At 42.9% G+C, this 15,202-nt stretch overlaps 2 protein-coding genes across 2 annotated transcripts; one reads left to right on the top strand and one right to left on the bottom strand.

The window, feature by feature from the left end:
- Positions 1 to 3,554: 3,554 nt before the first annotated feature.
- On the bottom strand, positions 3,555 to 6,241 carry LOC135500236 (cyclin-dependent kinase 5 activator 1-like). The gene has a single exon (XM_064791545.1). It carries the CDS (start codon positions 5,969 to 5,971, stop codon positions 5,117 to 5,119), a length of 855 nt encoding a protein of 284 aa, XP_064647615.1. The 5' UTR covers positions 5,972 to 6,241; the 3' UTR covers positions 3,555 to 5,116.
- Positions 6,242 to 7,296: 1,055 nt separating this feature from the next.
- LOC135500850 (serine/threonine-protein phosphatase 6 regulatory ankyrin repeat subunit B-like) lies at positions 7,297 to 15,197 on the top strand. Its single transcript, XM_064792518.1, has 2 exons — positions 7,297 to 7,446; positions 12,751 to 15,197. Exon 2 carries the CDS (start codon positions 12,751 to 12,753, stop codon positions 14,194 to 14,196), a length of 1,446 nt encoding a protein of 481 aa, XP_064648588.1. The 5' UTR covers positions 7,297 to 7,446; the 3' UTR covers positions 14,197 to 15,197.
- The last annotated feature ends 5 nt before the right edge of the window (positions 15,198 to 15,202 follow it).

Raw genomic sequence — 15,202 nt, 5'->3', positions numbered from 1 at the left:
CAGGACAAATTTGTTTGGACCTCTGTATATATAAACCGGTAGTGTTCCGAGAAATACGGTCTTCTTTTTTGGGATAAATCGGTTTAGATACTTACGAAACAGAGAGGTGTGTGGAAGCCCCCTTCTCAACCGTTGCCGCGTTGTCCAGTGTATCTGGTTGTCAAGGTCCATTAGCTCAACGCTGAAGAATAACGCACTTCTGATTGGCTGTCTAGAGAATGACGTCCTATTCGTTCTTGAGCTGAGTCGTGACGTCATGGAATTCATGATTTCTTGGTGGGAAAATGTTTTTCTAATGGGGAATTGTTTAGTGTTTTCGAATGTAATTTATAGAGTTCCACCAAAACACACAGTTTATTAACGTATATCCATCGATGTTGTAGTATATAGTAGACAGATACTGATATCGATACAGATAGGAACTGTTCTTATTCGGCGGGTACAACTCCTATACCAACTAAGCACAAGTCCAAGAGTGTAATAAACTAACGAATTAGTCACTTGGTTCTATAAAAAATGGCAAGTTACCAAACATGCCTAAACTGAAAGGGTTTTTGCGTATGCGTACTCTGAGCAGACGAAAGAGGCATAAATATTTTCATACATTCATCCGAGTATTTGAGACAGTTTGTCCTCCCATATTGAAGAAAGTTTTATGTGCTATTTACAATGAGATCAATTTGATACAAATGGCGGTGGCAGTGGCAAGCGATTCCGTGACCTTCAAAGGTCAAGTGAATTTACGTTGAAAGGGTCAAGGTCATTGATACTGCCCACGTGACGGACATTTTGATGACATGATGTGGTGGGTTACATATTGATACACTTTTGATGATCATTCCCATCGGGATAATAGCGTTGGCAGCTGCTTTGGCTTTTTAAAGATTTAGCCACCTGTTCAAGTTGTATTTTAACAACGTTTCTTCCACTTTTCCGCAGAAGTTGGCATTATAATGTGTGCCGTGCGATACTTATCATCGGAAAACAACCATAAAATCCGAAATCTATCGGAAATCCTTGGTTGATGGATTTTTTCTTAAATGTTCATTCCACTAGGCAATGCCAGATATCAAAGTCATAGCACCGCTGTTTTCTTCCTATTTTAGTTTACCGTATATCAAGCACCACTTTTATGCATTTTCCAACATTTATTGCCCCTCCGCGGTTCCACCAGTAAATTAGAGTTTTAATTTTACACCTACGGATTCCATCCACATCCGCTTTACAGATCTCGCTCCAAATCACGCAGCCATATTCAGCTCCATCGCCCTAGGAAGAACTCTTCCCCCACCATCCCCATGAGCAGATTCCACTAATTGCGACTGTTATTGTTGAGCCCCCATCATAAGCCGTTCATTCTCCTCGTAAAAAAGACCTGCTACACGCGACAGGGCCCGGTGCGTCTCTCATTTCCCATTCATAGACGAATTAGTTCTTTATCGTAGCACACACTGCTTTTCTTATGTTTTGTTGGTTTGGCAAATATTGAGATTGACTCCACATATGGCGGGGTAGGTCGCCTTCCAACACCCTGGTCCTTCTTACCAACATTGGTTGACAAAAGCGTTCTAAAACGGAGCGGCGTTCTCTGTTTTGGTGTAATTTTACGGGGTAGCAATTATTGTTCTGGTGGCTTTTAAACCAAATGCTTTGATCATCAAACTCAGTTTTCATATCACACAAAATGGGTAGAACTGCATGGTTTCACAATCGCGTACGCGCGGGCTTTTAGTGTTCGCTTTCCAACATTCTTCACGAAACTCACAAGCAGCACAGTCCACTCTACAAGCATCCTAGCATACCAGTGGTCAGGTTGCAGTGGTATACTCTCGGGATATAGGACGTAGGAGTTGAAAACCCTGAATCTCAGGATGCTCTACAGCCTAATGTTCATACTCGTAGAGCAGCATCCCCATCAGACCCGACCTTTCACATCGAACCAGAATGCACCAGGCAAAATCCATTTTCCACATGGTGAGTTGCTAGCTAGTCGGCGCCAATCCACTGGGACAGCTCCACAAAGGCAGTGTACATCAACTGATTAATTGATTAATGAGCTTTCCAGGCTAGTATCCAATATGTTATAATATTGATAAAACCAATCGGCATTCACAAATTGCTCAGGATGGCGAATATTGTCAAATATGACCAATAATCCCACAACGTCATCATGACTTTCAAAGCTTGTGTTAGTTATTGATTCCTTCTTCAAGATGAGTCATGTGTTCGGACAGTTTCTGTCGAATTAGCTCACACGCTTGAATGATTTCTACCTTAAAACAACTGAAATTAAAATTGAATGATTTTTTTCTGCTTCTGCTGATCAATACACTTCCCTCCTCAATAACGCATGAACTATTTTAAGCGTTACAATATATATCCCTGGATGTTATAGTTCAGCATTTTTAAAATTTGAGAGCTGGATGCAGATATTTTTGGGTTGTCAGTTCTTTCAGACTTTGATGTAGATGACGGTCTGAGGTTAGCATATAGCGAAGACAACTTCGCAATATCTTAGGTACGGGTGCCATGTTGTTGTATCTAGGATATAATCAGCAACCTACGAGATAGAGTCATCATAACAAGTATATTTTCGTTTGATGTTTTCAAATTCCCGATTTGGAACGCTACTCTATTTGAAAACAAGCAGAACAAGATGAGCATCATTACAAGCAGCTTTAATCCCTTCCAGTTGAAAGCAAAATATAAATCTCACTTCGATCCGTTATCAAATAAGTACAGCGTCCCCTCAATTTCGCAATCATTGGCTGTATCCCGTTTCCATAGCAACTGGTCCACTCCTACTTGGAGAATCCATCAGTTTTTGCCTGTAATAATCGCTGCCAACTTTTATTACGAAAAACGGTGAGTGTGCTCCCAGTGTCATAATCGATATAAGCCGCGCGGAAAAGCAGTACTTAGAGCGTGGAGTGTCTATATTACTGTGTACATTTAGTGTGCATTGCGCCTCGGGCTCAATGGAGAGTTTTGAAGATGCCAAAAAGCAAGCGTTCTCCTTCATGTCAAAATTCCGATGGATTGCTGAATCATTTGCGTTAAAGGACCTGTAGAGGATGGTGCCGTCCGTTTAACACTTCAAACCGGAATGTCATTTGATATCGTCACAAATATGCGCGTTTGTAAAGTGTTATTCATGCTTTTGATTGCAAATGTTTCTGTGATTTTGTGATTTGTTTATTAGTTACAATGAATATCGACAATTCATTGTTGCTATGCAATTTTGAATTTGGACTATATCTTTCTCAACGAACACACTAGTTGTCTTTCATTGCCTTATATATGTAATAATTTCCACTTACAATTTCCTCCAGTTGCTTACATGATCAAATACTATGGTGCGACGTTGTTATGTTCACGGCTCTGTAACCAGGGGTGTAATTAGCTCTTCTTCCATGCCCCGTTATCACCTCTCATCCGTCCATTCAGCTCCTTCCTGAAATAGCCTAACTATCACGTCGTACCGCATGACCTTGTCTTGACTGCCAGACAAGTCAACTCAATTGTTCACGATAATCAATGCTCAGACTGAGATCTTTGCTACTTTTTGCTCCATATAGTTCCGAAAGCATCTAATCTTGAGAACATGCCGTTTTATTTCTTTAGATATACACAACTTTGTTGGAGAAAATTGCAATATCGTTCAATGTTTCCGCGAGACCGAGTTCTTCTAACCAAAATGTTTTTTTGAATAGGCCTAGGTCCTTAGCAGTCTATTTCGCCTGCGACTAGTGGTGTTGTGGTGGTCTTGAATCAAAAGGCCTCTCCAGTGTTACCCTTAACTCCATCTAGCAAGCTTAGCAGACGACATACTGTAGCAATCAGTGAAGCAGAAGATAATCCCACCCAGGAGATGTTACCGGGATGCGTTATTAATGCGGCAAGAGCATTATCGATTTGCCGCAGATACTAACAAGCTTGTAACTGGCAGTGTGATGGATGGGCAGATATTCACCAGGTTGCCATTCGGAAGTAAGGTTCTCAAAGAGTCCTCATGTTTCTAATTGGTATTCTAATCAATCGCCATCTTAAAAATCATCAAATCCCAGTATCTTATCGAAGGATCAAAATCGTCTGTGCATAATCACGTGACTCAACAGCACACAGCGCCCCTAGTGGCAGGTTTGGTACATGAGGTGATCAATTTTGTCGTCTGCACTTGGTATGCCAGACAGGTCGATGTTGCTTGCATGACTCACTTGGAGATGTCATTATCTTTCCTGTTCATTATTGCTTAGGATCGATATTACACGATTGGAGAACTCTCTGTGCCGATAAGAAGGCATGTCATAAATGACAAAGCGGTCTGATGAAGAATTGATGCGATATCTTGGCAAACTGATCTAACTTCTCATGTTACGCTTGCATTTTCATTAAATTTGGGTGATGGTGGGTTTCTCCTTTTCTCCTTATCCATTTTGATGTCGATCCTTCGAAGTTGTGCAGGTGCCGAAGAAGCGAAGAAGAAACGCCCAAGGAAGGAATTCCAATATGGCGGCCAACGCAACATGCGTACACTTTCGAGAATCGTGACGTAATCATATATATATAATCATTTATTTCACCAACATGTCAGTGTGAAGCAGTTGGGTGACGGTATCACAAGTCACTTGGTGACGATATCACCCGTAGAGAATCCCCCGCTAGTGTTAATGATAGCACTGAAATGTCATGCCGACAACTGGCAGAGAGTTTCAAAATGGTCAACAATCGTTTATTGATTCCTTCCTAACCAGAGGTGAAGTATTTCTATCGTCTGCCGGTCGGTGGGTTTAAATGATGTTGTCACGAACAGATCGCCATCGTTACTTATCAGGTCAGCATGTTACGTACCCAAATATCTCTGGCTCACTCTTCGAACAGAGGTCCAAGATGGCCGATAACAAATCCAAAATGGCCGCCAGTCTGGTTTCGCGATCAAGTTATATCCATCATGATTATTCGGTGTTTACCAATGTACATTTACCATCACATACTATAAACTTGAAGCATCCACGAATTTACACACAGCGCATCGTATTATAATCTTGTATTTACAAGTGACACTTTGGCCAGATTTATCTTTCTATAAACTATTAGCTAGGCGAAAACTCCTACATCATGGTGAAGAATAAGCTTTGAGTTCTGTAAAAACGTCCGTAAAGAAACTGGGATCACTGTTGATTCGTAACATATTCGCACTTTGTTCGTTTATGATTCGGATACACCGGTCCCAGAATTTCTCCCGGTTTTCCTCGACCAGGAACGGTTTCAGGGGATAGCTGATCTCGTTACCCATGTAGGAGTAGGACAAGTAGACGCAGGTGAGCACGTGCGCTTGAAGGTCATGCTCTGAGACAATGTCATCGTGGACAACCTTCCTGACCAGCATGTAAACAAACACCACGTTTGCCGGATTAACGAAGGCGATGTCTTGCCATCCTTGGAGCAGTAGCGAGCGGTCGACGGTTCGTAGCCACATCACCGCGTCACCAGGCTCGAAGTGCTTTAGCTTATAACACTTTCGATAGAGGAACTCCCCTAGGCACCTTAATAGCTCAGACGTGGATGCCTGTATAACAGTCTTTTTCGGGCTCGTGACCGGCTTTTCGATGGGTTTCACATTATTATTCTTGATATCTTTCTCATGGTCTGGTGCCACTTTGAGATTGTAGCACGAGAAAGACTTGGGCACCAGTAAATTCCGGTTGTTATTTTCGATATCAGAATTGAGATTGTTGTCAATCTTACCTGGGATCTTATTCGTAAGTTTGACGAAATTTTTCTCCTTTTTCTTCTTGTCGACGATAAATCGTCGCCAGCTTAATCCGCTGATGAAGGAGGAATGGCGAAAGTTCTTCTCCTTCGCTTGATTACGCGCGTTGTTGAGTATTTCGTAGTTGAAGTTGTTGAGGTTTATATCCTCATACAAGGGCCTCCTGGGCCTCGGGGTAAACGACAGCACAGTCCCCATACTCGCGGCTCACGACGACTCGCACAGGTGGGAAAAATTGGAAACGCTAGGTCTGATATTGAAATGCTCGTACACTCACAAAATGGTGGCCATCGGAGAATGGGTGAAAGTGATAAACGTCACCTGTTCGCCACCAAAATCTCTTAGTCGGCGGTAATCCCGGCCACTGATGAATTGTGCCAGAGGTCCGCAAGGGCCGTGGCGAAATCTTCGCGTATTTTTTCCCCGTATTTTGTATCCTATATTGTTTTTACTGCCAAATGTACAAGTGTCCACAGCACCACAGTGACAGTGCAGTGAATATATTATTCTTATAGATTCTGAGGACATCGAGCTAAAACGAGGCTCCAATGTACAAGACGAAGCCATACTGACTAGCATCTCATTAGTATCCATAGTGACGGCGGGAAAAAATCGATGAACCAATAGCGTTGACGATGATGTCAGCATGAAGTAACGGGCTTTTGGTGTAATTAAACATTTATGATAATATAGCAATATCGGTTTTGTAGGCTATATACAATACACGACGGGTGGCGACAAGCGCTAGCCGCGCCGAATGCGAAAACAATGCTATTGAGCTCGCGTCAGCTGTTTTAATTGGAAATGTGCCATGCTAGGGTGGCGTACCAACGTTTTGTTAAGAATGATGTCATCCGGCTATCACGTCGTGATTGTTTTGGCATGAATTGTGATATACTGATATTGCTTTCGGCGGGGGCGCTTTAATCGTTCAGCGCAACACTGGGTAGAACGCCGCCGGGCAGATCTAAACGCGCGCCCAACGACGACGGATCGCAGGACAAAATCCGAAATAAACTATCAACATTTTGCACGAATAGCAAAATCATTTCCTTATTTGAACATAGACATCCAGAATGGAATTCTCCGTCGACCACGGAAACGCCTTCGCTGGCTCGGTCCGCTTTAAATTCAGTCAAGCCAATTCAGTTGGCCTGGAGAAGTAATCAGAGCGCTATCAGTAAAAAAGCGCGGGAACTGTAATGGGCCATACTCTCGCGCATGCTGTAATAGTTGTGTAATCAGGCTGGAATGGGGCTCAGGTAACGGCTTCTCAGCGAACTAGAGAGGTTAAGATTCCCAGACCTAAACGGAAATGTCGCCATTTAGGCCTCGCTCTAAAACCAGATCAATTTCTTTCTATTACTTTGCCTTCACGTTGATATAAGGTCTGGAAGGTCTGGCACCGTCACTATTGATTTTTTCAGATACTGATACAGGATCAAGATTCGAGCGCCAGCTGGCTGCAATGCCAGGCAACCCATCGCATAATTTATTAATTTTCTCAGCATCCGCCATTTTGATTCATGGACGAACAGCAACAATCAGCTGCACCTAAAGTGAACGCTCTAACACGTTCCCACCTCGCGTTCCTTGGTCACCCGAACCGGATGAAGACGCGAACGCGCTCATTACGCACAATACAACATCGCACATCCTAGCCATACCACTTGGTGAGACATTTTCTAAAGTCTCTGAAATTTTCTTCCGTTATTTTCAAAAAATTGTTTTCAGTGTTGTCATTTCTGTGGTGACTCTCATGTTCTCAATGTGTACGTATGTGTACGTAATGTATTGATAACCTGATGGTAATGGTTGATTTGCCTCGGATCAGCTGCCTTGTCGGTACCAAGGTAACTGCGTCTATCTTTGGCGTGTCAGGCAGGTAACTGCGTCGTGTTTTATTAAGTTTTTATCTGTAATCTTTTATATCACTGAGGTATATACATACGATATGTTGAGAAAAATCTGTACACGCTCGTTTGCATACCGCATATAAGAGGCGAATAAAATCTCTATTTCAACATGAAAGCCTTGACGGTTCAGCGCTGAAGGTGTTTGACTGTGGATCGGCTGGTCACGGGTTCGACCCCCGGTGAATCTGCCAAATTTTTTTTTTCTTTTTTCTTCTTCCTTGTCTTGTTACCTAACCATTCATGTACAGATGTAAACATTTTCATTATCATCATTATCATCATCCGTACCCAAACTTTTCAAACTCCAGCACATACTGATTCCGGGCGTTCGAGTACATGAATTATGAGGTAGATGTATTGTTTCAATCATCGCAAATCTGCCTAAAACGGCAAGTTTTCTCCGGTACGGGTACGGCAGTGGCGTGCGTCTTTTTCATTGAAACGACCTCGCACGGCCGGCACCGACATATATCATCGTTGATGATGGAGAGAGCGGTAGCCGGTACATATTGAATAACACGGTTCACTAGCAGTTCAATGTGATCATGATGTGACGAGAGCAAATCTCACGGGTGGGGCGGAAATTCGCCATATTGCTGTCATCATCGGCGCCAACAACTGTTTCTTTTGACCCTGCCGGAGTCTTTCAAAACAATAAATGATTGTGTCTGACCCTGCTGACCTCGATTTTGAAAAACTTTTAAAAAAAGGTCATTCAAACGTTCAATCAACTGCAAAGATAATATTTTATATCACTGAGGTATATACATACGATATGTTGAGAAAAATCTGTACAACTATCGAAATATACGATTACTTGGAACTATTTCGGCTAATCACTTTGCCACCTGCGCGACCTTGTCACTATCGTGGCGCGCTCGTTTGCATACCGCATATAAGAGGCGAATAAAATCTCCATTTCTACATGAAAGCCTTGACGGTTCAGCGCTGAAGGTGTTTGACTGTGGATCGGCTGGTCACAGGTTCGACCCCCGGTGAATCTGCAAAATTTTATTTTTTTTTTTTCTTCTTCCTTGTCTTGTTATCTAATCATCCATGTACAGATGTAAACATTTTCATTATCATCATTATAATACCCAGCACCGAAACTTTTCAAACTCCAGCACATACTGATTCCGGGCGTTCGAGTACATGAATTATGAGGTAGTTGTATTGTTTCAATCGTCGCAAATCTGCCTAAAACGGCAATTTTTCTCAGGTACGGGTACGGCAGTGGCGTGCGTCTTTTTCATTGAAAGGACCTCGCACGACCGGCACCGACATAATGTCGTCGTTAATGATGGAGAGAGCGGGAGGCGGCACATATTGAGCACGGTTCACTAGCAGTTCAATGTGCTCATGACGTGACGAGAGCAAATCTCACGGGTGGGGCGGAAATTCGCCATATTGCTGACATCATCGGCGCCAACAGCTGTTTCTTTTGACCCTGCCGGAGTCTTTCAAAACATTAAATGATTGTGTCTGACCCTGCTGACCTCGATTTTGAAAAACTTTTTAAAAAAGGTCATTCAAACGTTCAATCAACTGCAAAGATAATCTTTTATATCACTGAGGTATATACATACGATATGTTGAGAAAAATCTGTACAACTATCGAAATATACGATTACTTGGAACTATTTCGGCTAATCACTTTGCCACCTGCGCGACCTTGTCACTATTGTGGCGCGCTCGTTTGCATACCGCATATAAGAGGCGAATAAAATCTCCATTTCAACATAAAAGCCTTGATGGTTCAGCGCTGAAGGTGTTTGACTGTGGATCGGATGGTCACGGGTTCGACCCCCGGTGAATCTGCCGATTTTTTTTTCTTTTTTTCTTCTTCCTTGTCTTGTTATCTAATCATCCATGTACAGATGTAAACATTTTCATTATCATCATTATAATACCCCGCACCGAAACTTTTCAAACTCCAGCACATACTGATTCCGGGCGTTCGAGTACATGAATTATGAGGTAGTTGTATTGTTTCAATCGTCGCAAATCTGCCTAAAACGGCAATTTTTCTCAGGTACGGGTACGGCAGTGGCGTGCGTCTTTTTCATTGAAAGGACCTCGCACGGCCGGCACCGACATAATGTCGTCGTTAATGATGGAGAGAGCGGTAGGCGGCACATATTGAGCACGGTTCACTAGCAGTTCAATGTGCTCATGACGTGACGAGAGCAAATCTCACGGGTGGGGCGGAAATTCGCCATATTGCTGACATCATCGGCGCCAACAGCTGTTTCTTTTGACCCTGCCGGAGTCTTTCAAAACATTAAATGATTGTGTCTGACCCTGCTGACCTCGATTTTGAAAAACTTTTTAAAAAAGGTCATTCAAACGTTCAATCAACTGCAAAGATAATCTTTTATATCACTGAGGTATATACATACGATATGTTGAGAAAAATCTGTACAACTATCGAAATATACGATTACTTGGAACTATTTCGGCTAATCACTTTGCCACCTGCGCGACCTTGTCACTATTGTGGCGCGCTCGTTTGCATACCGCATATAAGAGGCGAATAAAATCTCCATTTCAACATGAAAGCCTTGATGGTTCAGCGCTGAAGGTGTTTGACTGTGGATCGGATGGTCACGGGTTCGACCCCCGGTGAATCTGCCGATTTTTTTTTCTTTTTTTCTTCTTCCTTGTCTTGTTATCTAATCATCCATGTACAGATGTAAACATTTTCATTATCATCATTATAATACCCCGCACCGAAACTTTTCAAACTCCAGCACATACTGATTCCGGGCGTTCGAGTACATGAATTATGAGGTAGTTGTATTGTTTCAATCGTCGCAAATCTGCCTAAAACGGCAATTTTTCTCAGGTACGGGTACGGCAGTGGCGTGCGTCTTTTTCATTGAAAGGACCTCGCACGGCCGGCACCGACATAATGTCGTCGTTAATGATGGAGAGAGCGGTAGGCGGCACATATTGAGCACGGTTCACTAGCAGTTCAATGTGCTCATGACGTGACGAGAGCAAATCTCACGGGTGGGGCGGAAATTCGCCATATTGCTGACATCATCGGCGCCAACAACTGTTTCTTTTGACCCTGCCGGAGTCTTTCAAAACATTAAATGATTGTGTCTGACCCTGCTGACCTCGATTTTGAAAAACTTTTTAAAAAAGGTCATTCAAACGTTCAATCAACTGCAAAGATAGTCTTTTATATCACTGAGGTATATACATACGATATGTTGAGAAAAATCTGTACAACTATCGAAATATACGATTACTTGGAACTATTTCGGCTAATCACTTTGCCACCTGCGCGACCTTGTCACTATTGTGGCGCGCTCGTTTGCATACCGCATATAAGAGGCGAATAAAATCTCCATTTCAACATGAAAGCCTTGATGGTTCAGCGCTGAAGGTGTTTGACTGTGGATCGGCTGGTCACGGGTTCGACCCCCGGTGAATCTGCCGATTTTTTTTTCTTTTTTTCTTCTTCCTTGTTTTGTTATCTAATCATCCATGTACAGATGTAAACATTTTCATTATCATCATTATCATACCCCGCACCCAAACTTTTCAAACTCCAGCACATACTGATTCCGGGCGTTCGAGTACATGAATTATGAGGTAATGTATTGTTTCAATCATCGCAAATCTGCCTAAAACGGCAAGTTTTCTCAGGTACGGGTACGGCAGTGGCGTGCGTCTTTTTCATCGAAACGACCTCGCACGGCCGGCACCGACATATATCGTCGTTGATGATGGAGAGAGCGGTAGCCGGTACATATTGAGCACGGTTCACTAGCAGTTCAATGTGCTCATGACGAGACGAGAGCAAATCTCGCGGGTGGGGCGGAAATTCGCCATATTGCTGTCATCATCGGCGCCAACAACTGTTTCTTTTGACCCTGCCGGAGTCTTTCAAAACAATAAATGATTGTGTCTGACCCTGCTGACCTCGATTTTGAAAAACTTTAAAAAAAGGTAATTCAAACGTTAAATCAACTGCAAAGATAATCTTTTATATCACTGAGGTATATACATACGATATGTTGAGAAAAATCTGTACAACTATCGAAATATACGATTACTTGGAACTATTTCGGCTAATCACTTTGCCACCTGCGCGACCTTGTCACTATCGTGGCGCGCTCGTTTGCATACCGCATATAAGAGGCGAATAAAATCTCCATTTCTACATAAAAGCCTTGACGGTTCAGCGCTGAAGTTGTTTGACTGTGGATCGGCTGGTCACCGGTTCGACCCCCGGTGAATCTGCCGAATTTTTTTTTTCTTCTTCCTTGTCTTGTTATCTAATCATCCATGTACAGATGTAAACATTTTCATTATCATCATTATCATACCCGGCACCCAAAGTTTTCAAACTTGAAATTTTTTTTTTCAACATTTATTGCACAGGGGGGGCAGCTGCCCCCCCTGCCCCCCCTCTAAATACGGCCCTGTGGCGTGCGTCTTTTTCATTGAAAGGACCTCGCACGGCCGGCACCGACATAATGTCGTCGTTGATGATGGAGATAGCGGTAGCCGGTACATATTGAGCACGGTTCACTAGCAGTTCAATGTGCTCAAATCTCACGGGTGGGGCGGAAATTCACCATATTGCTGTCATCATCGGCGCCAGCAACTGTTTCTTTTGACCCTGCCGGAGTCTTTCAAAACAATAAATGATTGTGTCTGACCCTGCTGACCTCGATTTTGAAAAACTTTTTAAAAAAAAGGTCATCTTAAAAGATAGTTGTCGGTATCAAGGAGAGAGTGGGATAATGTGTTGGTATAGGTTGTAGTTGATTTTTGAGGTGTGCGTGTGGGGGGGGGGGGCAATATCATATCCGTTCATTTCCTCAGGGGTTTAAATGACACCCTTAGGACTGACAAATGCTGTCCTCAAAAGAGAGGTGTCCTGAAAAAGGTCAAAGGTCAAATAGTACTGAAACTGTGAGAAGAGAAACTAACCAAAGGTGAATCAAAAATTTAAAGCTGAACTGTTTAAAAATCCTTTTGAGCCTTTTGAGCCTTTTGAGCTCATGATTTGTTATGTGACAAATGTTTGTTTTGTCTCTTCAGATGCACCAAAAGACCTCGCCGCCAGGTGCCGGACAGCATGGTCGCAAACGTCGGAAGAAAAACAACATAAAAACGTGGCGGACATCATATGCAGACTGGAAACAAGAACCTTGGTCCTGCAAAATCACATTTTTTGACTGCAAATCTCGCGAGATGAATCCAATATTCAGCATGGAGGTACCGTTAAAAATGGACAATTCCACCGCGGCACTACTTTTCTACGACGCGGTGGTAAACAATGAGTTAGATGCGGTGAAAAAGATTACGGATTTGTACAAAATAGATCTGAATGCGAAATTCACGGAAGTCCGAAAAGCGAATTATAAAGATTTGTGTCCGGTTCACCTAGTTGCTTATAAAGGTTATCCGAGGATGCTCCAGTTCTTATTAGATCAGAAATGCGAGGCTAGTATTTCAACCTCGATTATAAAGCGCCAGGCAATTCATTATGCTGCTCTCAAACACCAGATGGCGTGTTTGAGGAAGCTACTGAACGCTGGGGCCGAGGTGAACGCACGTGATACCTTTGGCAATTCTCCGTGTCATTATGCAGCTGAGGATGGAAACTGTGATATTTTACGGGAATTAATCAACAGAGGGGCAGATGTCAATATGAGAGACATCACATGGAAAACTCCACTTATGAAAGCAACCAGAAACGGGAAAGCGCGTGTGACCGAAATGCTATTGAAAGCGGGATGTGACGTCAACATCCGGGACAAATACAGGGACACAGCCTTACATTTCGCAACACGAAATGGTTCCCTGACCATCCTGACAATGTTGTTAAATGCAGGAGCGGACGTGAATGTCCAGAATCATTGGGGACTGACTCCATTGATGGAAGCCGTCTGCTACAACCAAAGAGAGGCTGTGTCTCGCCTCATTGCTCGGAACTGCGACCTCTATCGGCGAGAAATCAAAACTGGTGATACGGCACTCCATATTGCTGTGAAGAAGAATTATTCTGTGATTGCCGACATGCTTTTGTCAGCTGCTGGTTGGGATCGCTATGTTTATAATTATAACAGGGAGTCGCTATTACACGACGCAGTGATCTACAACAGGGTTGACATCGTCAAATTATTTGTTTTCAAGAACTTTGACCTTGACATCCCGGGAAAGATTCTCCCAAACGGAAAGATTAAAACTATTGTTCAATTGGCCATAGACAAAGGGAATGCAGAAATATGTCGTCTGCTTTCCGATGTGACTTGTCTGTCTCTTGTAGCCGAGGCTGAACGCCTCCATCACAGCCGCCATGTTGGTCCGAAACGGGAACCAGAACGCCCAGTGAAAAGTCTTAAGCAATGGTGCAGGAAGTACATCCGCAAGTCACTAGGTTATAAGATTTCTGATAAGGTTGAGACTTTGCCTATCCCCTCTACTTTAAAAGATTTCGTTTTGTTGAAAGAACTTGGGATTGAAGTTGCAAACAATCGATGATTAGTGTGACGTCACTTTAGTGGATTCTGCCGTCATCATTCGCGCAGCTGTTGTAACGCCTTTCACCATTTTGTTCGTTTATATCAAATCCCGAAAGTTGGAGATCCTAGAATACGCTTCTTGCCCCTCCCTTATGTTTTATATGCCTTGTATCGCAGTGTTCTCCGAAGATTTCTAAAGAACTGAAGACGTCAATTCGAAACATTCGTAACTCCCCTCAATCAGCATTTTTGAGCCTTCGGATCGTATTTGGCTATAAAACCCCTCTGCTCAATCATAACCAAACTTTCTAAACCGTACACGCATTATAGATGTCTCCTTTTGGCCGATACTGACCGGAAGGGCCAAATTGCTCCCTGAGGAAAGTGGCAAATAGGCGTCATCGCAAAATAATCATGATAGATGAGCATCCATCTCGCTTATAAACAAGATGGCTGGTTATAAACAAGATGGCTGCTCGAAGTGTCGCAATGTTGCCAATGTGATGTTCTAATGGGGAACTCAAAAGTGAGGTAGAAATATATATTTTGGCTCTTTTATGTACGCTGTTCAATGTATTGTAAGAAGCTTATATGATTGTTTCAGTGTTGATAGCAACTTTTGCACCTGCTGTTGATAAACGGTTTTGAAATAAGGCTAACGTCAGAGCACTGTTCTCACAGAAAATGATATAATTAAGGCTGGTTCCGGAGGTTCTTTGTGTAAAGATGTATTCACTCACTACAAACTCGGCCAGCAACACAACTTGCAAGAAACCTGCAAAGTTATTATGGGTGTGGTGTACGTGCATTGAGATTGCAAGTACAAGTACATGTAATTAAAACGGCCATTTTATTGACCAATAAAACCCCCCCCATACAGTTGTTTTAAGGTCTGAAAAGCAGGATTGCGGGCTCATGATAGGTCAGTTCGACAGGAAGCGTTGAAAATGCTGCTTGAGAAAAGTCAGTGTTGAACATATCGGGACCTGGTTGGGCCATGCTGATATGAATGACTGTGATCACCA

The sequence above is a fragment of the Lineus longissimus genome, chromosome 16, assembly GCF_910592395.1.
Source record: "Lineus longissimus chromosome 16, tnLinLong1.2, whole genome shotgun sequence".
In the NCBI taxonomy this organism is placed as follows: domain Eukaryota; kingdom Metazoa; phylum Nemertea; class Pilidiophora; order Heteronemertea; family Lineidae; genus Lineus; species Lineus longissimus.
This window is presented reverse-complemented; position numbering and strand designations above follow the sequence as displayed.

What these genes read in the sequence shown, in the direction of transcription:
- LOC135500236 (XM_064791545.1), bottom strand. Translation starts at nt 5,971, where the DNA reads ATGGGGACTGTGCTGTCGTTTACCCCGAGGCCCAGGAGGCCCTTGTAT.
- LOC135500850 (XM_064792518.1), top strand. Translation starts at nt 12,751, where the DNA reads ATGCACCAAAAGACCTCGCCGCCAGGTGCCGGACAGCATGGTCGCAAA.